Genomic DNA, 26723 nt, shown 5'->3' on the forward strand with positions numbered 1-26723 from the left:
TGTTTAACATTATTTGTATCATATTATGTATCTTTTTCCAAAAATACTTAATTCGAGAACAACTCCACCACATATGATAGTAGGATCCCTTTTCATTATCACATTTCCAGCATTTGTCTTTACTCAGTTTATACATCTTAGCAATTTTCACCGGTGTAAAATACCAGCGATTATACACTTTCAGATAATTTTCTTTTAAGTCTTGCGCTACTGTGAACTTGGCAGTTCTTTCCCAAGAGTAAAGCCCCCAACGCTCCCGACTCCAGCTGCGGAGGCGCTTGTGGGTGGCGGCGCGGAGGGAGGAGGTGTGGCCAGAACAGCCGGGGTCATAAAGCCCCCAACGCTCCTGACTCCAGTGATCTCCCACGTTATTTTAGTGGTGAGAATAGGCGCCCTTTGGTACATCAGCCACCCCGGCGCCACATATTGGGAAGGCAGACGAGAGGTGATGTGAGATACAATCTCACTAGCCCTTCTGTTAGTGATAAGTCAGGTCCTTATTAGGATCCTGGGTTTCCGCTCCACGAAGGGGGGTTATTTTGGGGGGCTCGCGGGGGGGCTGTGCTACCTTCCTGACACTGATTTTCACAGGGAAATTGGTGGGGGAGGGAGAGAGGGCCGCAGAGTAGCCATTATCACTACAGAAAGCCTTTGGCTCCAGTTTGCCTTTTTCTCCTGTTTTATTTTCAACATCTACAAGAGAGGAAGAAATAAGGAAAGAAGTTCCAATTTAATTGCATGATAAATAGCCCGGACTGTAAATCATTCTTCTTAGTGTAATCTGGGATAAACATTGATTGAATGTTGATTTGAATGATATTATTGCTGCAAGGGAGGAAAAAGTCATAAATAAGAAGAAAGATTTGATGATAAATTGGCCTAGTAAATTGGTAGTTAGCAAAGACATGGCAACAGGTACTAAGATCTAAAACACAAACTCAAATACAAACTCAATTGCAAACATTTGGCCAAACAAAAAATTTTTCAAACTCAAATTCAAGAAGGGGATCAATGGAATTACCGACTAAACAAACTGATATTACAATGACTATTAAAAGAGTTGAGAGAATTTAAAACACAGAGCAGACAAGAACTCAAGGAGACCAGAGAAGAAATTAGGTCTGACATGCATAAAGAAATTGAGGGTCTAGCGAAAAAAATAGACAAGATTACAAGAGAAGTAACAGAAATAAGAGAGGAGGTAGAGGAAATAACAGAAAAAACTAAAGAATTGGATAAAAAGACAGAGAAAATAAAAAAAGACAGAGAGCAGGACAAAAGAGATATATTATTGCAGGATGTAAGATACAGAGAAAGGAGTGCCAAAATTAGAGGACTACCAGAAAGAGAAAATGAGCAATTATTTGAAAGACTGATAGCGGAGTTAGCAAAAATCATGGAAATGACAGAAGACTTTTTGGATATGCAAGTTGAAAAAATATTTAGAATAAACTCAACGTTTGCCAGGGAAAGAAACTTGCCTAGGGATGTGGCAATTTGCTTCACAAATATAAGAATTCGAGAGAGATTATGTCAGACAAGTTATGAGGGGAAGTTAGTGATAGAGGGGAAAGAAATTGAGGTATTTCGAGATTTACCTGCATATGTGTTTAAAAAAAGGCAAGAATACAGATTCCTCACACAATTTTTACAAAGAAAAGACATAAGATATCGTCGGGAAAAGGTAGAAGGTATCACACTGACATACAAACAGAGAAGATATAAAATAAACACTATAGATAAAGCATTCCCTTCTCCTTTTGTGTCATGTCTTTTTAGATTGTAAGCCTGAGGGCAGGGAACCGTCTATTATCCCCTCTGTTGTAAGCCGCCTGGATTCCCAGTGATTGGGTGGCATATAAATAAATCCTATTATTATTATTATTATTATTATTATTCCTTAAAATATTCAAACATCAAATCATAGTGTCTTCATAGTCAGGGTGGAACCTTGAACGTGATTTCTATACAAAATCCGGCGGGAAAGCCCACTGGAAGAGTCTTAAGTGCCTTCTTAATGCATCTAAGGTGTTGATAAGACGGATCTCCTTTGGCAGGCTACTCCATAACCTAGGGGTGGTGGCAGTAAATGCTTTGTGGGAAGTTACAGTTAATCAGGTGTTGCAATATTCCACCAAGTTCTTCCCGGGTGTGAGTGGGGCGGATTATGTAGGGAGAGGCGTTCCCATAAGTAACTTGGGCCCGAGCCATATAGTGCTTTAAAGGTAATAACCAACACCTTGTATTGTGCCCAGAAGCTGATTGGAATCCAGTTATGAGATTTTAGTACTGGTGTTATATGGTCAGACCTGCATGTACCGGTGACCAATCTGACAGCTGCATTTTGAATTAATTGAAGCTTCCGAACTTGGTACAAGGGTAGCCCCAAGTAGAGCGCATTACAGAAATCTAAACGAGAGATTACCATTGCTTCAAGGTCCTTTTGGTCTAGTAGACAGACTTTGAGGCTGCAAAATAGTCAGCAAGCTTTGTAGGATTTTTATTGAAACATAAAGCAACAACATTAAAATGGGGAGGGGTGAATGGTGGTTTTAAAAAGCCTTTGTGGACTATGCTGCAATTGCAGAAAAAGTAGGGATTTTGGCATTTGAACAGCAACACTGTCATAAATTCATAGTGTGGTACATATATGATTGTGGTCGAAGCGTGGGAGTGGGCTAAGTCTCGGGTCTCAGATATAACAGTCTGTGAACTCCTGCCAGTCTGCAAGCCATTGGCTGCCAGTCTGCAGCAAATTTCCAGGAAGGAAGGAACAGTTGTAGCCAATGAGCACAAGTAGGAAGCACCATGTATGAGGTGATGATCATTGCAAAGTCTGTGCATTTATTTAACCAATTGAAGTGGGGAGGGTTCCAGTTCAAAGTCTGTGCTGCAGTGTTAGTTTCTACAGTGGCTAGCACCTTAATATCAACACAACAGTTGGTTAACATTTGATGGAGACAAATTCTGTAGCATGATGCTAATATGCACAAGCCATCTCACCAAACACACTGAATGTATTGTACAAATTACCAGCATGCTTAGTGCTACTCCCATTCTACCCACACACACCCCATTCCAATTTAGGCCTTGCAGCCTAGGGGTCCCAAGCTATTGGGATTTTAATGCCACTATGGTAGTCTAGTTCCTTCCAGATGTGTTGGACTACAAACTCTTGCAATCCCATAGCAAGGCTGGAGCAGGTTGCACTCTTTAAATAAAGTCCGATTTGAAGCACACACACTATTACAACACCAATGGACGAGTCTTAACTTCAGCATAAGATTTGGTTTTGCACAGAAAACTATACATCCTTTAGGAGCTGTGTTAAATCACAAGGCAGTAAAGGTTAATGGCTAATGAATGTTCACATAGCCCATGACTGCATTTGGTAAGTTTATGAAGCTACCGTTATATCCTGCTGATGATGTAACTCTACCAAATTCTCTACTTTACCTGGAGGCTGTCCAGGTGTTCAGTGGTCTCCAAGCTGTGCTCTTTAAGAGATTTTGGACTTCAGTTCCCAGAATCCCAGACTATTGGCCAACATGGCTGAGGCTTCTGGGAGGTGAAGTCCAAAATCTCTGAAAGCACACAGTTTGGAGACCACTGTGTTGGATTAACTGTTTGGAAGAGCTTTCGATAACCCTCTCCCCCAGGGACAGAGGGAATCAGAACTGGCAGAACGTATTTCAGCTGCAACCAGATTTTTACTCAAAGATCAAGATGAGATGTTATACTGTCTCTCTCTCTAGCTCAAGTATTTTCTAGGATGACTGTCAGCATGTGACCAGGACATCAAGCACAGGTTTTTCATGCCATTTATTAATTTAATCCACAGTTCATATGCTAGTTTTAACACCTAAACTGGGTAGACAATTTGTGATCCCCTAGATTGTTATTGTAGGATCGCAGTGTTCACCAAACCTAATGAAACGGCCAATGATGAGAGATCATAGGAGCCACAGCCTGAAAACTTGTGGAGGGGCACATGTTGCCCATTCTTGACCTAAAATATTTAGTATTTAGCATGCTAAAGTGATAGGATGTGACTAGTTTAGAGACAGGTTGGGACATCCCTATGATTTTAGGAAGCTTAAAGGCTGCATCTGCTGTTATTGCTGAAAGCAAGTTCTACAGACAGAGAAGGAGGGGGGATGATTTTGCTCTGTACTTAAGATTTCCTTGTTGCTGTTAGATACTTTGCTAACTTGTGTTTTTAGGCTGCTATTGTTGGGTGCCTTCCAACTTATTTCCGACTTGAAGAGACCTTATCACTGAGTTTTGGCAACATTTGAGGTTTGTTTTTGCCTCCCTCTGTGTTAAGTGGAAAATATAGGAAAAGATATAAAGGAACCCTGTAGCACCTTTGAGACGGCAAGGCTTTGCATCTGAAGAGGTGGAATGGAGTCCACAAAAGCTTATGCTACAGATTTTTTTCAATGTCAAAGGTATTGCAGAATGTCTTTACATCTGTTAATACTCAAACAAAGTAACATGGGTTATGCCTGTACTACTGTAGGTTACAGTTCCTACCAAGAACAACCAACAGAAATTTCACATAATGGTGAAAAGCAAATTATTCCATTAGATATAAACCACAGTAAAACCAATATTGATAAGCTCACCCGAGTTTGTTTTTTTAACATGCACATTTTATTTCATGAAGCAAACATTTGTAGTTTTTAATAAGTTATGAGATACAATATTACAATCTTGCATTTATTCCAGTTTATTTTGCTTTTCTTTAATAGTTTACAATGTAGTGAGTATTTCACATTAAGGCACACAGCACAGTTAAAATCCTGTTACTCTATTTCTCCACCAAGAAGCTGTGCTTAACTTAGTGCACTGATATACAAACTACAAAAAAAAGTTTACCAAGTTAAAAAAAATTGCTGGACAGGGGGAAAGGAACAAAGCTACTTCTAATTAAGTCTATTCCTCCATCAGGCACATTTAAAGCTCTGAGAAAATTCTGCTAAAAACCACAGCAGCTTTGTAGTAACTATTACCTGCATGTTTGGAATGGATCTTTGAAAATTTTTTTGTCATTTCCAATGTTAGAACAGACAGGTATTCATTTCTTTCTGCCAAAACAATGAAGGAAATAAACATCTGTATATGAATTCCTTGGACTTAATGTTCTTCTTTGAAAGGGCTCAAGTAATTTGCCTTTTTAACTAGCTGAGAAACATTCAGAGAGTCATTTAATGGTTAACTGCTTAGACTAGAAAGACTTCACATCATCTTTACTTGGGGTTATGTCCCAAGATACTTTTTTACTGGACTGGACTGGACTGTGTTGGGCAATTAAACATCTTTACAATATAGCCAATAATTGAGCTTCATGAACATTCTGTGAGCAGAAACAGTCAGCTATTTTTGCACTAAACATTATTGCAGGTTGTATAGGATGCATCACAATTGATCTTGAGCATTCAGAAAGGTGCATCTCTGTAAGATCATCAACCTAATTTGGCGGCCTGTCAAGAACCATCATGGTTAAAAGCAAACCAGCATTATAACTGCACAGGAGGACAGTAGTGATCAAAGCTTCTGGCAACAGTTCAATACCCTCTTTTGATTCCCTTTAAGGAAAAAAAAAGCAAGCAGTTTTAATTTTCCTCAAACATAAACAGCCAAGGATTCTGTAAAGCACTTCAGTGTTTAGCTGTTAACACAATTTTGGGTTTCACTATTAGGTATTATTTTAAAAATCAATCAAGTATACAAAGGCACATTAAGTACCACTTTAACCTCATTTCTTTACAGAAGAACTTTCAACTGGCAAAGCCGAAGTGATATTCTACAACTAAATGAAATGTTTCCAGTCTAAAAAATTCCATCATAAATCAGTAGTTTAAGATACCCAATTATCCATGACAAATTCCAGTTTAACTTGTAAAATCTAAAATACGCACACACACAAAGACAGCATCTTTCAGTATTACATGATTTTGTACTGATTCAGAAAGGTACAATCGGAATATGACAATTACACTCTATAGCAGTGATATTTAAGACAAAAGAAGGGGATACTTTAAAAACATTAATGGGGAACATTAAAAATGTGCATATAGGAAGATACTTTGTTTCTTGTAGGACCGCTCACAGTATTGCATTGTACAATTTCATTTGTGGAGAGTTGTATCTTTTGGAAAGTGACCTTAAGGAACAGTAACATGGAATGGACTTCCAGGAATGTGTTCTTCACCCCACTTCACAGCTAGAATGTAGTCACCCTTCTCCTTCACAACATATGTTACATTGTATTGATGGTTTCCCAAATGTTTCACAGATACTTCTTCACAAGGTGTTGTAGGTCCATGGACACCAACCAATAACATACTCGAACCTAAGGCAGAAAGAGAAGATTAACATTACATTGAGAACAAAAAATACTGCCACCAAAATTAAACAGCTCCAGAGTGCCAATAAATGTTAAGAATTTTAGCATGTTTAGACAGTGTATATACCATATATGTGTATATAAGTATATATTTACATACTAATTATACAGACAAGATAGACACCCAATACCAGGCACATTTCTTAGGTAGCCCCAAAATATGACACAACAGTTCCAATATTTTTTTCTCAGCAGTCTGTTCATTTACTTCCTTGGTGTATGCAATAATGGGTGACTTGATATTCAACTGTCAATGACAATTCAAACATTTTCTCTGGGATATAAAACTTCCCAGGTGCAAAGCTCAGGTTTGGCCACCAAACTATTAAGAAACCCCCACATGTTTTTTCTAATAGATTACCTGCTTTGCTGCAGTCTACGGAGAAAGAATTTTTCTGGCCCACAAAAGCTCTAGAGAGCCCTGCACCTCTGGAGATAACTTTGCTTGCATCAGATGAAGATTTAGGAATGGCACTGTAGCAGGTATCAGTTGTTGATCTGGTGACAGATTCCACCATAATAGAAGACATTTCATTTGAGACACCAGGGCTAACCAATCGCTGACCTAAAAAGGGAAGTGAAATGAACTAGAGCTCAGTTTAGCAGTATGCCTACATCCTGGTGTTAAGTCAACAATATAAGAATTTACAGCTATTTGAAACAGATATTAAAGGCAAGAGAATGGTGCCTCACTCTCACCTTTTGCACTATGAACCCCCCCCCTGTCCAAACTGTGATCACAAGAGAACTTTTACAACTGGCTCACTTGTCTTACCTGTCACTTTTGCTTTGAAAGGGCTACCAGCTATGTGATTAGGTCCTCCATATTTAATTCCAATTAAGTAGTTTCCTGGAGCCATAGGTGTGTACATGACATTGTAGCCCTCAGGTGCTTCTTGACAATCCATTTTCACCTTTGATGGGCCCTCAATGGTAACAGCAAGGGTACCTGGGCCAGCTTTGGTGGTGTCTATAGTAAACATGGACTGTAACCCTGGAAAGCAAAGTACAAAACTTAACTTAATCCTGTTAAGATCTTTGATCTTAACTTTGTTTTAAATGTACTCTTTATTTAATATTACTGTAAGCAACTTTCGAGTTCCATTATTGTAAAAAAAGATAACATATAAATCAAATAAATAAATACTAAATATAGGGGGAATCCCACAAGTTCAATTATTAACGCCATTCCATCTTAGCAGCCACATATTTGTCAAGCATATACCACAGATGCAAGATCATGAAAAGCTGTAGTTCTTAACTGACTTATATTTATAGATGTGCTCCTCCCCACATCCTTTGTATTTTACTGGGCATGGATACAGAGAATTAAGTTTTACACTAGTCCATTGCAAGTGATGTTACCAGAATGTATAAGTGAAGTGGTACTATATCATCTATTTGTACTGTCTGAATCATGCTAATGGAAAAATCTCATTGTGATTCTTGATGGAACTACAAACTTGTCTCTCAAATACTATTTCACACTTCCAGCTGCTATTGGACAAATTTGTGAAGACAAGAGCGGAACAAAACAAAACAAAATTGGATGTATTTGTACAAAAAGCTATCTTTAGAACATGACTGTGATCCAAAACTAATCAGTCTTCATGGCCATACAGAATCCTGCTACTGAGTCAACATTGAACACTGTATCCAAAACATAGTACAGAACACAGTATCCAAAATACTAAGAATCAGCTATGACCAATCAATACTTTGTTGGTTAACTGACAAGTGATACTCACCTGATCTGCCAAGTTTCAATCAATTTTAATTTCTCCAAAGGTATAGGCACCATCATTTAATACAAGAGTTTTTACTCCCAGTCCCTTGTTATTGGTCATTCTAAGGCAGGCAGATGCCAACTATACTCATAGTGTCAAAGTTTGTCCACTCTGGTTTTAAAGTGTCCTTTTGAAGAACGCCAATTAGCTCAAAACAATTTTGTCCATCTGTGATTGTTTAACTTAGTGCTAAGCCAGAGGATCACACCTCAGGAAAACTGTTCTTTTTTCCCCCCAATGTTTTTATTGAGTTTCATACCAACTTATCCAACCACATTATATTTCTTGTTATGAATATATCTTGACATACAATAAACATTCCCCTATCTTCCCCCACTTGTATAACATACTTCAATGTATTTAGTTTGTAGCTTCCAACAACTTCCTGTACCCCCCCAAATAAAACCAGGACGATCTTAAACATGATTAACATATTCTGTCTCTTGTGACTCTAACTTATAATATCGATAGCTTTCTTGCTTATCTCCCTTGCCAGGAAAACTGTTCAAATGGGTTTGGCGTCTTGTCTTGCACTTGCTAGATATTGGTTTTTTTCATAATTCATGGTTCAAATAAAAACTCATGCTAGCTGATTACAAGGAATGCTGTCTTCCTGGAGACTAAAATACTGTTTAGCATTCCAATACCATAAGAAGAAGAAGAAAAGGGGGGGGGGGGAGTTTACCTGTTATGCCATTCTCAAGGCCTGGACCATAGGCAGTAACAAGAGCTGGGCTTTCCACCTGACCTGGCTCTCCAACTCTTACTTTGAAAGGACTGCCTACAACATGGCTCCCATTGAACTTCACATCAATAGAATGAATACCATTTTCACGTGGAATGAACCGAACAGCGTATTTATCTGTAACAAATATACAAAAAATGTTATTTACAACTTGCCACAAGTAGAGTGTACCTATCATCCTAAACTACAGCATATCAGCCTTCCATGATTTATAGTCTTGGCAAAGAATGCTTCTGGTCTGAAGCATTAACTCCCTGAGGTCGGTGCCTCATTCTGCCTAATGGTAGGGCCAGCCCTGCCCATGCAGAAGACATACACCAAAATTTGAGCTGGCATATTTAAACCAGTCTTTATTTCATCACTGTCAAGTAAGAGACAAAAACTATTGGTAGAAATTAAGGCCAACATTTGAAAAACACTTACTTACATCCATTGACAACCAAGTTTTTTTTATTCTGGTAAAGATTATTATTACAGGACTTGTAAATAATTTTAGTGAGGCAGTATGGTTTAATGGTTTGAGTGTTGGACTTTGACTGGAAGACCATGGTTTAAATCCCTTTTCAGCCACAGAAACCCACTGAGTCACTTTTACCAAGTTACACTCTCAGGGTTAGAGGAAGGCAGTGGCATTCTCTGAAAAAATCTCACCAAGAAAATCCTAGAATATGGTTTCCTTAAGTTGGCACTGACATGAAGGCACATTACAACAACATGAATAGTAGAATATATTCTGCTCTACAAAACAAGTGACTGGCCTGATGATTGTTCTGGAAACATTGCTAATGTTTTCCAACAGATACATGCCCCACCAGAATTATCTAAAGAAACTAAGGACACTGCTAGAATCAGCTTGAGAGTTATATTAAAAAACAAGAAGGGACACAATCACCTGTGTGGCAGGATGGGAATTGGGACCAGCTGTTGCTTTACATAAAAGATAAAAAGATCATACCCCACCAGGCCATTAAGATGTCTCTGACATTACTCAACTTGATGTGCTCCCCTATGCACAAACATACTTTGATTTTACACAAAGCACAGAAACTCTAATGGTTTTACTCACAAGTTTCTTATTTTTGGTTATGGAAGTAGTTTTCAAAATTTTGTGAAAGAGAGCTTCTTGTACTTGGGTTCCAAAATAACTACCTAATCACCACTGAGCATGTTTCTTACTTTGTATGTAGTGGCATCTGTTCAGTTTGTGAAGGCTCAGACACTGGACTGCTGTAGTACTTAATGAATTCTGTATTTTCACCAGGTTTTTTGTGCTTCCTTACCTTGCTCCAATTCAGAAACATGGCATTCTTCTACAGCTCCAATTGGGCTATGCACTTTAGCATCAATCTTGCCCTTTGCCCCGTTAAGTCTAATTGCGAAGGCTGCTGGCTGGTTAACTTTCAACCCAGACTCCTAAGAATGTGACATTAAGATTAACACACACTCTGACATTTGGCTTGCAAGAAAAACATGCTGCAACAATTCAGTAATTCACTACCTCTGAAAGAGAGAAAAACTTTGTGTCGCTTTGTCTAAAAAGCATCATGGAACCAAGATGCTAGCTGTAGTATGGAGAGTATCTCATCTGTACTGTGTCAGCATAAACAATGCTGTTTGCACAAACATTTCTGCTCAACGACTTCAGTACTTTATCCTAATAGATATGAAGGCCTTACTCCAGGGGTAGGCAACCTGCGGCCCGCGGGCCAGATGCGGCCTGGCGAGGCCTTGGGACCGGCCCCAGCCCAGTCCTGCCGCCGATTGCTGCCGGGGCCTTTGGCCTCTCACGTGAGGGCAAAGGGGGCAATTGTCTATAGAAGCTTCAGAAACATGCATTTATATTAACATTTTTTAAAAAATTAGCAAATTTTTTCGCGTGTCTTCCATTTTTTTTAAAAAAAGTGTCCTCCATTTGAAAACTTTGCCCTACATTTGTCCCGGTTTATTTATTTATATAATTTTTTTAATTATTTATTTTTTGGCTTCGGCCCCCCAGTTGTCTGAGGGACAGCAACCCGGCCCCCGGGTCAAAAATGTTGCCTACCCCTGCCTTACTCAGTGGACAACATTCAACCCTCTACAAGACTTAAACTAGAAAGAAATGCCCTGATGTTTTCATGTAGCTTCCAGAGACAAAGTGATATGATTTTCCCTTGAAAAGCTGGTTGTATTCCTGAAAGAAAAGGTTTGTACTGTTCAAATGTTCAGTTCCCTATGTTATGCCTGCTTTGGTATAACTCAGCATTCACTTGGGATCTCCCTTCATCATGTACAGCTTAAAGTATTGCCAAGAACAAAAGGCTTTTACATCCCCATCTAGCATAGTACTTGCAGTTTTCTGTTCAAGGAAACTATTATTTGTGCTGTGCTACTGGACGTTTCTGGTACTGATGAATCAGAAGAACACATAATATGCTGCACAATACTGATCATCACATACATGTACATAAATATAAAGACACAGTACCAGGTGATATATCTGTGTGATTCCAGCTCTTAACCATTGGAAAATTCAAGTTGTATCACTGGTAGTATTAGAGCACAATGCTTTGCTTTCAGTGTATAGCTTACCTGTGATTCCATTTACAGCTTTCTCCTCAAGAGAGAAATTAACTGAAATCAGCAAAAGCTTAAAACAAAAGTAGGACACTAAAAAGTGTCAAAAAAATTATAGAGTGTGGGGGGGGGGGGAGCTTGTTTGTGGAAAATGATCACCTCTCTTCACCCACCCTCATGCCAATCAATTTTATTTCTCTCTTCAGGGTTAAAACCAGCTGACACCACACATTCTGTCAGGAGTCTTTAAATGAAACACAAGAAAAACATCAGTACCACAGCAGCTAATTAGCATCCTTGTAACTCCTCCTTACTGAGGTGATTTGGTTTAGAAAAGTGTACTGATACACCAGGAATTGGTGCACAAAAACATAGATTATGTGTGGCTGTGTAATCTAACTATCTAACCAGCCTACCTTCAAGGTGAAAAAAAAAAAGCCAACACATACTAGCTGGAGTTTGGCTGAAACCAAGTCTCTCATCCAGATTCATTACAACTTACATTTAAGGCATGTCTAAAATGTTGCATTAAGCTCCATGCAAATCCCAAAAAAAGATAAAGGGCTACACATAGACTCAAGCCTTTACAGAGCTGACATTCACTCCACCTTTGGCAGCTGCTAAGGAACCATGTGAACCACAAACCTGTGGTTTTGTGACACCTGCACAACTGTGAATGACTGCTTTGTCCTCGCCCCTGAGCTCAATCTCTTTAACCACATGCATTGTCAGAACACAGCTAAATGCTTCAGTGTTGGGCCACAATCCTATAGCTCCACTAGTGAACCTATGCTGGAAATTGAGGTAGTGGGAGCAATAGGAAGAGGTGGGAACTACTATTTCATGAATGCCCAGCTCCTAGGGTTTAGTAGCAATTCTCTACACCACCTCTTCATACCATCTCATCTCTGAGGATTCTGGATGCCAAGCATTCAAGAAATAGGCACCTTGGAGTCAGTCAAATCTCCTCCCACCAGCATTGCTCTCCCACTTGTGTGAGCATGTACAGTGGCAAGCTGGTTGGAAAATGGTTAGTTCTATGCCTTATCTTGATGTGATTAGGCTAACTGACCACTATTATTTCCAATTGCTGCCAAATTATAGCCTTTACAGTGAAATGCCTGAACAGACCTAAACTGAAATACTTAAACAGGTAATGTCATGGCTAGTGACTGGATTAGTGGTTTGAGTGCTGGTCTAGGACTCTGGAAACCAGGGTTCAAATTCCTGCTCAGAAAAAGAATCCCACTGAGTGATTGTGCATAAGTTACACTGTCTCAGCCACAGAGGAAGGCAATGGCAAACCCTTTTTGAACAAATCTTGCTAAGAAAACCCCACGACAAGGTCACCATAAGTCGGAAATGACTTGAAGACATCACCACCACCACAACAGTGCTGTTAGGAAAATATAGCAACTGGCTATTTTTTTTTCCTGAACAGGTATACTGTGAAACAGTGATCTATATAAGGAGCTGTTCCCCTACTGGAAAGGCCTGATTGCTTGCCAAGGATTTCCTCCTGAGAAGTTCTGCTAGTAAGTGTAAGAGCCTGAGAACAAGGATGAAATCAGCCTGTGGTAAGCTGCACAGATATTTCCTTGTGTCTCACCTGAAGGCTCATAACAGTAAGCCTACGTGCATCATCTGAAGGAGCTATCACAGGAACCAAGTAGGGGCTCTCGGGAACATGCTCATCATTGAATTTGATGGACACCTCGTAGTTACCTGAAAAACAAAATAACTTCACTAAGCAAACAAGGAATCTGAACTGTACCTCAATTCATTAATATTTCAGGTCATTAATAATTAAATTTTATACCAGGCTCTTGAGCAGTATATGATACACCACAAGATCCATCCTTATGGTCTTCAAACACAATTTCTGCTTTACTTGGACCTTCTACAGCAATAGAAAGCCCTCCAGCTCCAGCTTCTCTCGTCCATATGCTGAATTCAGCTGTTGACAAGATAGAACAATTAGAAACAGACATTATCACCTTTCAGTCCCTTTCTTGTGACTACTGGGATAACATTCTGAAAATGCATTGTAACCAGTCCAGAAGTGTATGACCAAAGCAAACCAAAAATGATAAGTCATATTATTACTGGTTTATAGTTTTGCGCTAACACAACACAGCACAGCAGTTCTTCATATGCTATATCTGGCCATTCAATATCCATCTGGTACTGTTGACCCCACTACAGTCCCTCGTCATGGTCATTCCATGGTAAAAGTGGCTAGAGATGGGAGAAATATTTGGCTATGTCCCTCTAGCCAGACACAGAATTATTACATCACCTGATGAGATCCACCAAGGCCATCCAAAGTTCTCAACAGATGAGGTAATCATTTCATGTCTGGCTACAGGGACATAGCCAGACACATCCTCGAGCCCACTCCAACCAGCACTCCACAAGCCATAGAATAGCTAGTGAGGGCTACAGTGGCTCAACAGCAGCAGGGAGGGAATACCAGAGAAAGAGAATACCAATATCCTCAACAATTAAAAAAAACATAGGCAGGCATAAGGTGGGCTTATGCCACTAACAGGATATGAGCCATTATTCCCCACTGCAAGAAACCAGACCCTTGTCATGTATGTAGGTGTATATCAGCACCAGTCTTACCTGGGATGCCTGCCTCTGCTCTTTCAAGTCCTGGACCACCAGCTCTGACCTTATTGGCTCCCCCTTCACCAAGAGGTCCAACAGTGAATTGGAATGGACTGCCTGGAACATGCTGCCCTCTGTATTTCACATCAACAGTATGGACCCCCATTTCTTGAGGTACAAAGCGGACACAGTATGTGTTTTTATCATGCTCTACAATTTCTGCATCTGTAATTCTCCCTGATGGACTAGTTACCCTGGCTGACATGTCGCTAATATCAATTTCTAAAAAGAAAAGAAAAGAGTCCAGTGTTAATGGAAAGCAGGAAGATTTTGTTTTTGGTCATGCTGCACTCACTGGGTGGAAAATATCAAATATTTTATAGTGGGGGGGGGGGGAGGCTCCATTCACATTGGCTGTTTTGAGAACGTCCTCATGTAAAGCCTCCTATGGATGAACTCACCATGTCTGCTTAAGTCTGCAACTGAAGTTCTTAACTATTCCTGGTGAATTCTAATGCCTTCTGACTGAGAACATTGACTGGGGACAGAGGGTTTACAAAGTGCACACAAGCATTTAAAAACAAAACAAACACAGTATCTTATGTAAAACTCATGCATGTATCCATTTTACCAGGTATAGATTTATACATCAGGGATCCTAACTTCCAGAGGTACAACCATCAGACATTTTTGAAAATCAAAAAAATATAATATGGATGAGAAACCAACTGTTTGCTCAAGAGTAGCAGTGAGCACTCTTTGAAACATATCACCCATGCATGTTCAAAAAAGCTGATAAGTTTCCGCACTGCACATGAAAGACAGTGTCTCTGTTGGCAGTGAGCCTGCACCCCTGAACAGAGTTGGCGGGGAACAAGCAATAACCTCCAGCTGTTTTCAGCAGAAAATTTCTTTCTGAATCCCAGCATCCATTTTTGTAACTTTTAAGCCTACTGAAAATCAGAAGACACAATATTGTAACAGACAAATATGGAGTTTGATACTGACCTAAAATATTAAGTCCTCCACCTGCCCTTGCAAAGTATGGGATTCACAGAAAGAGATGGAAAACAGACTCCTGGAGAGTGTGATATATACTGAAAGGAGCCTCAGCTAGACCCAAAATGGGTCACAAATATTCAAATGGAGGATTTATATTTTAAACCCTTCCCCTTCTGAATGCTCACGCCATTCCCAATGAATACAAGCCTACCAATGTTTTAACTATTTTCCTAGTTACTACACGGATGGTCTTTTTTAATTGAGAGCACAGAGAAAAAACTGCTTATATTTATAACACTATTAACTGCTGAATGTGATATTTAGGCTCCATGCATTCTGAAAAGAAAAAAAAAGCAATTTTTGTCTTATTACTTGAGCATTACAGATTACACAGAATATTTGCAAAAATAAATAATAATTATAGGGCTTTGCTGAAATATGGGGTGCACATGCAGAACAAGAGAGCCAGCATGGGATACTGGTTTGAACAAGGATTAGGACTCTGGAGATCAGGGTTCAACTCTCCAGTCAGCCATGAAAACCTGCTGGGTGACCTTGGGTGAGTCACACATTCTCAGCCATAGAAAACCCTGTGCTAGGTTCACCTTAGGGTCACCATAAATCAGGAACAACTTGAAGGCATACAACAACAACAATTGCAGAACAACCTCAGTACTAAACATACCCACAACCACTACAGAACCATGCATGTAATACTTGTGCAGATCCCAAAAACAGACTGACTGAAAACTTTGTCTTCTGATGTTAGTTGGGGCATCAGTGAAAATGGGACACTGCAGTTCTCTCAACTGAGTCTGGCAGTTTTCCCTCTGCTCAGCACACAGGAAAGTGGGACTGAAGTGATATGAAAGATAGGACAGTCTCTCCAGACATACAGCCATCTGGAACCATGTAACTATAAGATGGCAACAGAGAAAGAGAGAGGAACACAAGACAGGAAAAGCAAGATTTGGTTAGAGTAGTGGAGAAAGAAAAGAAAGAAGATGGCACAATATATAGCAAAAAGAAGCAAGCAGAAGAATAACATCTAATCTGAATTTCTGACACAGATTGTGTAATATTTGACTGAGGAAGAGAAGATTACATGCCAAGATTTTAGATATTTAGTTTAGGGTAAGCTAAAAAAAAGGCAAACAAGTTTTACCACTATGGGTTTCATGCTAGAAGAATGAAAGAATAAATACAAGTTATGTGTCTTTTCTACAGTTACCTCTACATGAAAAAACAGACACTAAAACACATTGCTATGTCAGCAATTTCCCACCCATCTACACAAACAAAATTGGAAGAGAGCACCTCAAGAAGCAACCTTACTCTAATGGCAGAATGCAGTCTTAATTCTAACAGAGAAGGGAATTAAAATTCTGGGTTAGTAGGTATAGCATTAGACTTCACTCGATCTAGATCTAAAGCCAAGTCTCTCTCATGGAGGCTAAGAAAATTAACAAACAATTGTGTGCATTCCATACTGGAAGCATTAATAAAAATTAAGTGTATTTTTCATGGGGACTGGCAGTGCTCAGACTTCCCATTTTCTGAAACCATCCTGAGTCCCATTCTTGGAAGAAAGATGGGACAGAAGTTTGTCTGTTACAAACTAACTGAGCCAAACACTCAGAAAATTCAATGACTTATTTGTTCTTGTTCCAGGGGAAATAAATATAATAGAGAAGACTTATTAAATGAAGCCCTGTTTGTTTTACATCCCCCCCCTTTTTTTTTTTTTAATCAGATGCCATTAAACTATACCAGAGGCTGAAACTTACCTGGAATTTTTAAGTTAAGATCACACAAGCTTCCAACAGTGGCCACAGAAGGAGCCCTTTGGGCACGAGTGATGCTTTCCTTCACCCTTCCTTCTCCACTTATTTTCACAGTAAAAGGGCTCCCTTTAATTAGAACAAAGATGATCACACTAAGTTGCATTTATCAGAGCATAAGTAAACAAGACATATATATAGGCAGCTGAGAGGGTTTTTGAGAAAAATACTGGCTGCAAAAAGTGTTATTGTCACAGTGGCTTAGAATCTTATCCCACTCAAAAAGGAAATTAAGCAGGAGACAAATAAATAGTCATGGCTAGCTTCATGTAGCAGACCAGCCATTTCTGTGTTCTCTGAAACTGGAAGAATAAGCAATGTGCTGAAGTAGAGACAACTTCACAAACACCATAGGTTCAAGTGACTTTACAAAATTCATTTATCTTATCATGCAGACTTTTGCCATCAATCTACTCCTTCAAGTATTTTCATACCCTAACAGTAAATCTTAACAAATCACCAATGCAATCTATACTCCACGTGATCATTGCTCATACATTAGCAAAATAGCAGCTCCTATCTCACCCAATTTTTCCTTTCCTCTTACCTGGGATGTGCTCATCAGCAAACTTAGTTGACACTATGTAAACACCAGGAACAGTTGGGAAATATGATACCCTGCAAGTCCCATCCTCTAGATCTTCTGTCTGGATATCCACTTTACTTGGTCCTTCCACTGCCAGTGATATCCCACCATAGCCTAGAAAAGAGCAGTTGCAATGAGAGCCAGCAACTAAGAGGAGCTCCTAGCTCAAGTGTTCCCTTAAGTGAAATCTTTATTAAGATGGATGTTACAGATTTCAAATGTTACTGGCAAATCAGTAAGAGATACAACCTTGCCAGATATTCTTCTTATGATATACTCCCATGAATTTTACCTTTCAAAAATTATTAGAATAAAAGACGATCGAAACCTGTTCTATGAAGTCCCTAATATTAGGCACACCATGCATACCAGTGTACAGTCCATGAATGGGGTGGGTAGATACGGTAAGTATATAAAAACAACCATACAGAAGTCAGGTGTTCTGTCTACAACTGGTGACTCTAGATGCTTTCAAACTACTGTCAAATTTCAGGAAAGAAAGAACAAGAGATGTCACTATTGTAAAAGCCAGCCTGGTTGTTTGAGGCCACAAGAATTACATTTATAAAGTTATGCACCTAAGGAAGACTGCATTAAACAGTGTATTACCAGAATTATTGCCACACATTTATCTGTATTTATATTTTGTTATCATGTATCACACATTTATAACTTTCTGTCTGCTTGCCTTGGTGTTAACTAAGTAGTTATACATTTGGTGTGTGTGCGTGTGCATATTCTCTTTGTGTAATAAATTTTAAAATACAGTATTGTCTTCTGCATGATTACACAAATAGCACAGGTATCATGTGTTTTATCATCTGCATGATTATACAAATTACACAGGTATCATGTGTTTTATCCTCTGTAGGCTAGATTTCAGAGAAAGAAACTGGCAGAACTATGAAAACCCTAGAAATTCATGGGGTTGCCATAAGTCAATAGGAGACCCGAAGATGCACACAAAGAGAAAGAGAGAGAGAGAGAGAGAGAGAGAATGAATTAAATTTGCTGGTCAAATGAAGAAGCCATTAAATGACATCTAGATTTCTTCAGCTGTTGGAATCAGAGCATACTATGTCCTTCACTCACATAGGAGTCAATCATTCACACAAGGGAGCAGCATTATCCATTAAGCCAACATGAGGTCACTGCCAGAGATTTGCAGAATGGAATACTACCACTAACCTGCATCTCTTGTATCTACAATGAAGTCACACATTTCAAACGTGCGTCCTTCCACCAATCCACGTCCAGAAACTCTCGCTCTTCTTGCATCACCAATCTCAGATTGAACCACCATAATGGACACTGGGCTGTTGGGTACATGACTTCCATTCTTCATAATACTGACCAGGTGTTCTCCCACCTCCCGTGGAATGAATGAGATACCTGCCAGAATGAAGCTGCTGGTGAGACAAATTTATACCATTCCACTTTATAAAAAATTCCTATCAATTCTTCCCCCACTCCACAAAAAATAAAAAATAAACCACAACAAAAAACAAGACAGCATCACTACTCTCAAATTCCCAAATTAGTAACACATTCAAGAAGCTTACTGCAGCTTCCAACTGTGACCCCAATTAATGTACCAAAGGCCACCCAAAGCCAGAGACACCAATGTAGAGACCTCCAGAGAAGGCCCAAGGGACTTACCAATGTGGTTGTTTGGTAGTCTTTTCAGAAGGCAAGGTTCATCTCTGCCAGATGGGGCTTTAATATTGGCTGTCAAGAGGCTAAGATCAGTTTCATTAATGTCCAGCAAGAAATCAGCAGCAGAGCCAAGCTTAACTTGAGAACGCCTTCTATTGTCATCTTTAGGAAAGAAGATTCCCCATTAGGAAAATATATACTAAACAAATCTTCAGCAACATGCTTGCCAATCATTTTATCTTAATATTTTGGGTTAAACCACTTGTGTACCTTTCAGCTTTGATTTTAGAGAGAAAGCATCAGTGAAAAATGGAAAGATACATGCTGCTCATCTGTTTCAGAAGTTCACGGGAGAAACTGGAAATCTAGATAAGCAATAACTGAAGAACACTCTCAGGAGCTTTTACAGAGAATAGATTGAAATTCAATTTTTATACTTAATCCTCGGTTTTTAACACAGAGAAAACTTTATAAAACTTTCACACTGGCACATGGCAGAAAGCAAGGGTGGTGAAATGGCAGCCCTCCAAATTCTGGCAGACTGCAGCTCTCAGCAGTTCTCACCACTGGTTCTGCTGACTAGAACTGATGTGAACTGCAGCAACAACAGCTGAAGGGCCAGACTTTGTCCAGCCCTGGCACAGAGACTGAGTAATTCAATATTCCACCACACCAAGTTGTCACTTCTCAACATGGATTTTTTTTTTAAAGAAAAGAAAGCAACCTGGACAGAATATCTAAGTGTAAATGGTAATCCCTTTCTTTACATGAATTTACACTACAATATGCTAGATTACTAAACTGTGACCAAGTACAACAAATGCTTTAAAACCAACTCTTCATGAGTAACTGCTCCATGGGAATTCTTGGTCAATTCAGTGTTAGTATTTTATTGCTGTATTGTAAATTGTACTAAGTGTCTTTTAAGGTTGTATTCCCGCCTCGATCCATGGGAGAGGCGGGAGGTATAAATAAACTATATTATTATTATTATTATTATTATTATTATTTAAAAGTTGCTCATACCTGTGATTTTGGCAACGAATGGGCTTCCTGCAATATGTTTGTCATTGTACTTGACCAAGATACTGTAGTTTCCTGGAAGTGTTGGCAAATAAGTGACTGTACAAGTACCATCCTTGTTATCAATGCAACTGATCTCTGCTTTTGAGGGACCCTCAATCGCCAAGTCCAAGCCACCTGTTAAAAATGAGGAGAAAGAAATGTTTCCAGGATTTTGCAACTTCTATTTCCCAAGAGTTTGACTGCAACCAGCCAATTCAGATTAAGAGCAATTTTCTGTTTTAGTTGTATGGGACGCAAATGAGGAGGCAAACTGTAATTACAGCTGTGCGGGACCCTTGAGGAAAGGCCTGATAGAGCATCACAACTAACCTTCTCAGCATCAACATTCTTCATGTGCAACTCATGTTAAAAAATGCTGAAGTACAGCAAATAAGAAATTTTTAATTAACAAATGTCTATGCCAAACTACTTTTCAAATCAGCTCTAAATATCCTGCATGAAAGAGCAGGATGGACTAGTTGGTCTATAAGATTCTGTACCAACTCCAATTCTATGGAAGTAATGTCCATTATTACTTCTAGAATATGGCACCATGTCAAAATAGTTGTGTTTGGTTAAAGGACTCGGTGGTATAAATCCAAGCTCAACCATGAAGCTTATTTTGTGGCTTTGGGTAGCTTTCAGCTTAAAAGGGACATTTCAAGTTTAGATAGGACATTTATAATGCACCATATAGTCTGCAAAGTGCTTCAAATATACAAACCAGTCCTGCTGACTATATCTAAACATGGTGCCAGTATTTTAATACACCCCCTTAAGTTAATGGGTAACTTCATGTGTGAATTAATGTGAAACTGGGCAAATTAGGGTGAAACTGATGAATTAGCTCTATTCACCTCCCTTAAGTCTGTTTATAGCATTTGGCTTGCAGCTTGCATTCCAAATATTCCCTTGCCTAGTTGGTGGTTTAAGTTTCCAAAACAAGCAAGATTCACTTTGATATCACTGAATTCGTAATGAAACAGCTCAGTGTTTACCTTCACCAGCATCTTCTGTGACTATGGTAAAGGTTGCTGGCTTGTTTGCTACACCATAGACAAGGCCAGGTCCATATGCAGTCACATTTCCACTGTTTGGATAGTTCACATAGAATTGTAGGGGGCTCTCTGCAGAAAACAAAGATATTACACTTAACACACACCAATAGACTTTTGAACTCTTCTCCAAAGTAGAAAAAATGTTTTTTGTCCAAAAAGTTTAAAACAGGGTGGGGAATGTGTGGACCACCAGTATTTAGGCTGCAATGCCCATCATCTCTCACCATTGGCTATGATGGCTTGGGCTAATGGACATGATAGCGTCGAGAGCCATACTGGAACCACACACACACACACACACACACCTTTCATTTCTCTTGTGTGTGTTATTTTACTAATGTAACTCAAACAATATTTAGTGAATGATACATCCCACTTCCTTGGTTTAAAGACTCTTTTTAAAAGACTTTAAGTTAATTTAATCTAATTTAATTTAAAAAGAGTTTAATTGAAAAGAGTTAAATTAAAGATTCTTTTAAAAAGAGTTTAATCTCTGGTGTTTACTGTAATTCCTTTGTATATTTCCTTTTGGAGTTCCCTCTGCATAAGGTCAAAGATGCCACCAAATAGGACACAAGAGTAACTGTCCTCTCTCGCTGTTATTTTAGGGGGGAAATACAACACCCTTCTGGTATTCAAAGGTATGCTCCCTCCAATCCTACAGAGTCTTGTAAACCACTCTACAGAAGCCACTGTATTCCATAAACATTTTGATGAGTTTCCAGGCATGCTGCTCAGTTCCACTGATTTAATCCTTGTCCAACATGAGTTTTCTAGTTTCAGCTGATGCTGGCTATTCACACACTGACTAGATGCAAATTTAAGTCTACTAAAACCCAGCCTATATACAACATTTACTTATTAAATTAATCTCTCACGTCTGTACAAAAAATGTACATAGAATATTTAATAACAGATGTTTTATGGGCGGAGGGAGAGCAATTGCATGGCCTTTGCCAATGAAACTTGGAATTAGCCAGAGTCATCAAGCAAACTACCATTGAGTGCATGAAAAACCCAAACCATTTTACGAAGCCACGCTGGATATCTACAGAAACCATACATGTTGTATGGGCTTCTCAAGTTATAGTTTTAGCTCTGCTTCAAAGTTCACACTACCCTGAAGCTATGCATATTTTTCATTTCTAATCAGTATTTCCCTAAACATTTTATAAAACCCAATGTCCTAATTTACCAACTGGAGAGCTGTTTTAACTTTTTATCTGCAGTCTGGACCTGCAGAATGCCTTTTAAAGGTAAAGGTATTCCCCACTGACAAGGTTGTCAAGTTGTGTCCAACCATAAGGGGCGGTGCTCATCTCTGTTACTAAGCCAAAGAGCCAACATTGTCAGAGACTACTCTGTGATCATGTGGCCAGCATGATTGCACAGAACGCTGTTTACTTTCCCACCAAAGTGGTACCTATTTATCTACTTGCATTTGCATGCTTTCGAACTCCTAGGTTAGCAGAAGCTGGGACTAGTGATGGGAGCTCACTCTGTCGCACAGCACCTGGGCCTTAAACTGCCAACCTGCTGATCTTGCAATCAACAGAGTCAGCATCATAACCACTTGAGCCACCGCATCCCTGATGCAGAATGCCTTTACCAACAGGAAATTAGTACTTATCCATACCATTAATGGAGACCAGAGTAGGAATGATTGAGAAAAGGATATTCACCTCATACTACACACTAGGCAACTGTCTGCAACTACAAGGGTAGGACATCACCATGTCTGCCCTGTTCCATAAAGGGACAAGGGAAGCACTAGCATAAAAACCAGGGAAAAAACATGAAGGATTCTTGGTTGTATCTATATCAGTACACCATGACTTCACATACAAAATCTAATCTATTGAGGATTTATTTTCTATTTAGCTTTTTCCCCTAGACAATACTGATATACAATTTAAGTGCCATGTGGTAAACCCTAACTTAGCTATTACTGTTTGGTCACAGAGAAAGGTCTCTGTCTCATCCACAGGGTTGCCATGATATTGACTCAGGGGCAGTTAACAACAACAGCAACAGGGAAAGGCAATTCAGAAGGATTTTTATTCAAGCTTTTTTTTTCATATAACCAGCCAACAATATGATGCGAGCAGTCACTCTGCCACCCTAGTAATTTCTCAAATTTGGTTTAGCTCTTCATGACCTCATCCCTTCTGCAAATTAACACTCCCCCCCCCCCAAAAAAAAAGACCTAAAATTTTACACATACGTTTCAATTTTTTATTTAACTTTCAATAAATTTGCACTCAAGTTATAAGTATCAGTTGGATTACACAGAGGGCCACAAATCCAATTAAGTCTCACACAGGCAGCAAACCCACTAAGAATTCATGCTACAGAACAATGCAACCCAAAGCCAGAGAACTGACGTGGGTTACCATCCAAAGCAAATGTGGCATAAATGCAATACTTCTCCTGCTCTACTCTCCCAGCAAGTTCTTGCAAGGCAATATACACATTGACACTCACCTGGAATATGGTTACCCATATATTTGATATGCATTTCATGCAATCCAACCTCAACAGGAGCATATCTAACTGTGACAGTGCCATCCTTGTTATCCACAATGTCAGCTGTTGCCGTCTTTCCTGAGGGCATGTGGACTTCCCCTCAAAACAGAAAGATTAAATAATACTCAAATGCACAATACTTTTTTTCTCAGACACAAAAATACATCTCAGGAAATTTTTATTCTCAGTCCTGCATTGTATTCTTCAATTTAATCTTCCAAACAAGAGTGCAAAAAAATAAAAAGATACCAAGTTCAAAGATTGTTCTGCACCTCTGTTTAAGGGCTTCCTTTTTGTCCTTTAAGGCATGCAGAGAGATTTATTAGTTTATGCAGTAAACAGAGTACAGCTTCCAAAGTTTTCAACTAAGCCACATACTTCAGGACTAATTTAGAGACAGGCACATTTATTGTTCATTTGGACCACGTAGCATTTGTCATACCATCAGAACATTACATCTGGAGTTCAGGTAAGTCTGAAAGGGCTTGATGGCACACAACAACAACAGGAGTTGTTGCTCTGGACAAGGCTCAAAAGAAGATTAAATATGATGCACCCACAATGCAGGATTATGGCGAATAACAGCTATTTCAGGAGGGCTTTGTTTTCCATCCTCCCTCCAACATCTATTAGGATCATGTGATTAAACTGAACAATAATGCAGGTTGACAGTTATTGTAAAATTAGTTCTATGCATCACTTGCATGAAGAAATAACCGGATAATTAAGACACACACACACAGAAAGAGAGAGAATAAATATGCAAGGAATTTTACTTGAAGTCATCAAGCTAAATAAAACTGAATATTTGATAGAACTGAATATTTGATAGAGAATAATCAAATGAGTGTGGAAAGTTATTTACCAGTTATTTCTCCTTTTCTTACTGCAAAAGGAATGACCATATCAAAGGGTTTAAACCCAATACCATTCATGCCACCATCAGGTACATAAGGTTCTTCTGTGACCTAAGGCACAAAAAAGTTACTGTCATTTTTTGTGTTCAACTAAAAAAAAAAGTCTGCTTGATTTTGTGATGAGTTCAGACAGTTGCAATCCAGAATGAAGATGCTATTCAGCTGTAGAGGCCGACCACAACACATCTTTGTTCCCAATCATGCTTTTAAATGGAACATGTTCAGAAGAGAATGTTTTTAAACACACAAATAAGAGAGTGAAGATGAAAGACACTTGGACATGTACAAGACATAAGATAGCTCCATCTAAAAAAAGTTGACCTCGGTCTGGAAGAAAGTAACTTTTTAAGGAAGAAAAGACACTTGAACTTAAGGCCACAGCAGCAAAGTGATCCTGTAGCAATACTCCAGAAGGTGTTGTTTGCCATCTTACAGCAAGAAGGAAATCAATATGGAGTTCCCTAAGGAAAGAGTTCCATAGCTGAAATGATTGTGATGTTAGAAGTTGTTCAAAACAGCATTAGCACAACAATGAAGGAAGATTTTGAATCAAATTTGAGCTTTCCCAAGGTAGAGTACTGACCACCATGAAGATATGACATGAAAGCAAGCTTAAGCAATCCCAAGAGGCAGTCAATTCTTGAATGGAGCATGGAAGAAAGTGTTAAAAACAGAAACAAAATTTGTGTACCCAGGGTTGGAATCCAGGGGGACAGGCTGCATTTAGTGGTTCCTGAGACAATACTGCAACTTCGTCTGCATCTGCATCTGTAGCCTGGTTGGTGGCGAAAGGCAAGTTATAGGGTTTGTGGGGGTTTTTTTAAAAAAAAATCTTCCTTCAATACAGCATATAAAAACACCAAAAGCTAATATACATATAAACACATATTTATTCATTTATTAATTGCACTTATATCCCTCTTTTTGCCCAAAATGGGATCCAAACTAGCATAGGAGTTCTAGGGGGAAAAACTGACGGATGGCAACACTATCTAAGTCCAGAGTAGGATGCATGAGTTGCATGGTACTTTGAAGCAAGCCAGGAGCACCAAGTGAAGTTATAATGGCTACTGGTTTTGCACACAGCCTCCCAGTTGCCTCAGCCCAAAACCCCACAAACATCTTGAGGGAGAAGTGGGTATATACTGGAGGGAGTAGTGTGGCTGACAACAACACTGAGTGGCCAGATATGGTCATGGAGCCATTGCTTTCCAAAAGCTGATTCAGAACAACCATGCTAGTAAAACAGAACCAATGCCAGCTCTCTTTCTTGACTACTGAGGCCAAGGGCTTCTTTCACTCTAGTCAAAAAGGAGCAGGATGCAGAAGGAAGATTTGGAAGATTAACCTATGATTCCGTGATTCTAATTCAGCCAACCCTAATTTTCCCTCATTTATTTAGCAACTGAATAGCCAAGCAATGTCTTTTCAGAAGCTAAATTGGCTATGGGACACCAGTTGTCAACCTTTAGAGAAGAGTCTTCCAGATCTTCCTTCTGCATCCTGCTCATTTTTAAGCCAATCTGGCTTAAAACAAATGACTTTTAAAAACAAATCCTTCCACTAACTAAAGTTCAGTAAAAAAAAAACTAGCTTTAAAAGAGCACTTTTTAAAGAACAATTATTATTTAAGCTATTGGCCATAACATCTGAAGTGCATTTTGCTATTTAATTTTCTGATTTAGCCCTATATTAATGTAGTCCTATACTCCTATATATAAGCTACCAACTTGTCAATATAATTCCCAAAGGTTTATTGAAAGATGTAAATCATATCAACACACAATAACTTTGTATTGTTAATGCTAGAAAGCATTCAAACATAGTTCATCAAGCTTTTTAATACATAAACTAATCTATCACAGTATTAATAGGCAGGATTTTTTCATTAAAAAATTAATGCAAAAAAACCCAAAAGAAAACAGAGCCATGTTTTATTTTGAAAAAACTCTTGTTTTT

General features: G+C 39.0%; 1 protein-coding gene across 6 annotated transcripts in view; it reads right to left on the bottom strand.

Annotated features, from left to right (window-relative positions):
* Window positions 1–4653: 4653 nt before the first annotated feature.
* The window catches only part of LOC149321445 (filamin-B), a 108577-nt gene continuing 86507 nt past the window's right edge, over window positions 4654–26723 (bottom strand). For 2 of the 6 annotated variants that reach the window (XM_089521805.1, XM_089521796.1), the window contains 17 exons: window positions 25456–25539; window positions 24713–24815; window positions 23806–23946; window positions 21262–21390; window positions 20225–20398; window positions 19202–19360; window positions 18731–18934; window positions 17504–17656; window positions 16903–17025; window positions 14129–14395; window positions 13320–13457; window positions 13110–13225; window positions 10225–10357; window positions 8885–9061; window positions 7188–7406; window positions 6774–6977; window positions 4654–6358 (listed from right to left, as the gene is read on the bottom strand). In XM_089521805.1, coding sequence (XP_089377931.1) covers window positions 6171–6358; window positions 6774–6977; window positions 7188–7406; window positions 8885–9061; window positions 10225–10357; window positions 13110–13225; window positions 13320–13457; window positions 14129–14395; window positions 16903–17025; window positions 17504–17656; window positions 18731–18934; window positions 19202–19360; window positions 20225–20398; window positions 21262–21390; window positions 23806–23946; window positions 24713–24815; window positions 25456–25539 — 2712 coding nt within the window. In that variant the 3' untranslated portion in view covers window positions 4654–6170. Of the gene's footprint in view, window positions 6359–6773; window positions 6978–7187; window positions 7407–8884; window positions 9062–10224; window positions 10358–13109; window positions 13226–13319; window positions 13458–14128; window positions 14396–15800; window positions 16032–16902; window positions 17026–17503; window positions 17657–18730; window positions 18935–19201; window positions 19361–20224; window positions 20399–21261; window positions 21391–23805; window positions 23947–24712; window positions 24816–25455; window positions 25540–26723 lie in introns of those variants that run through there. The other 4 variants (XM_089521814.1, XM_089521787.1, XM_089521833.1 and 1 more) reach the window with 3 other exon arrangements.

Source organism: Sceloporus occidentalis, unplaced genomic scaffold, assembly GCF_023333645.1.
Source record: "Sceloporus occidentalis isolate IW3139 unplaced genomic scaffold, rSceOcc1.0.p SCAF_1, whole genome shotgun sequence".
Taxonomy (NCBI): Eukaryota; Metazoa; Chordata; class Lepidosauria; order Squamata; family Phrynosomatidae; genus Sceloporus; species Sceloporus occidentalis.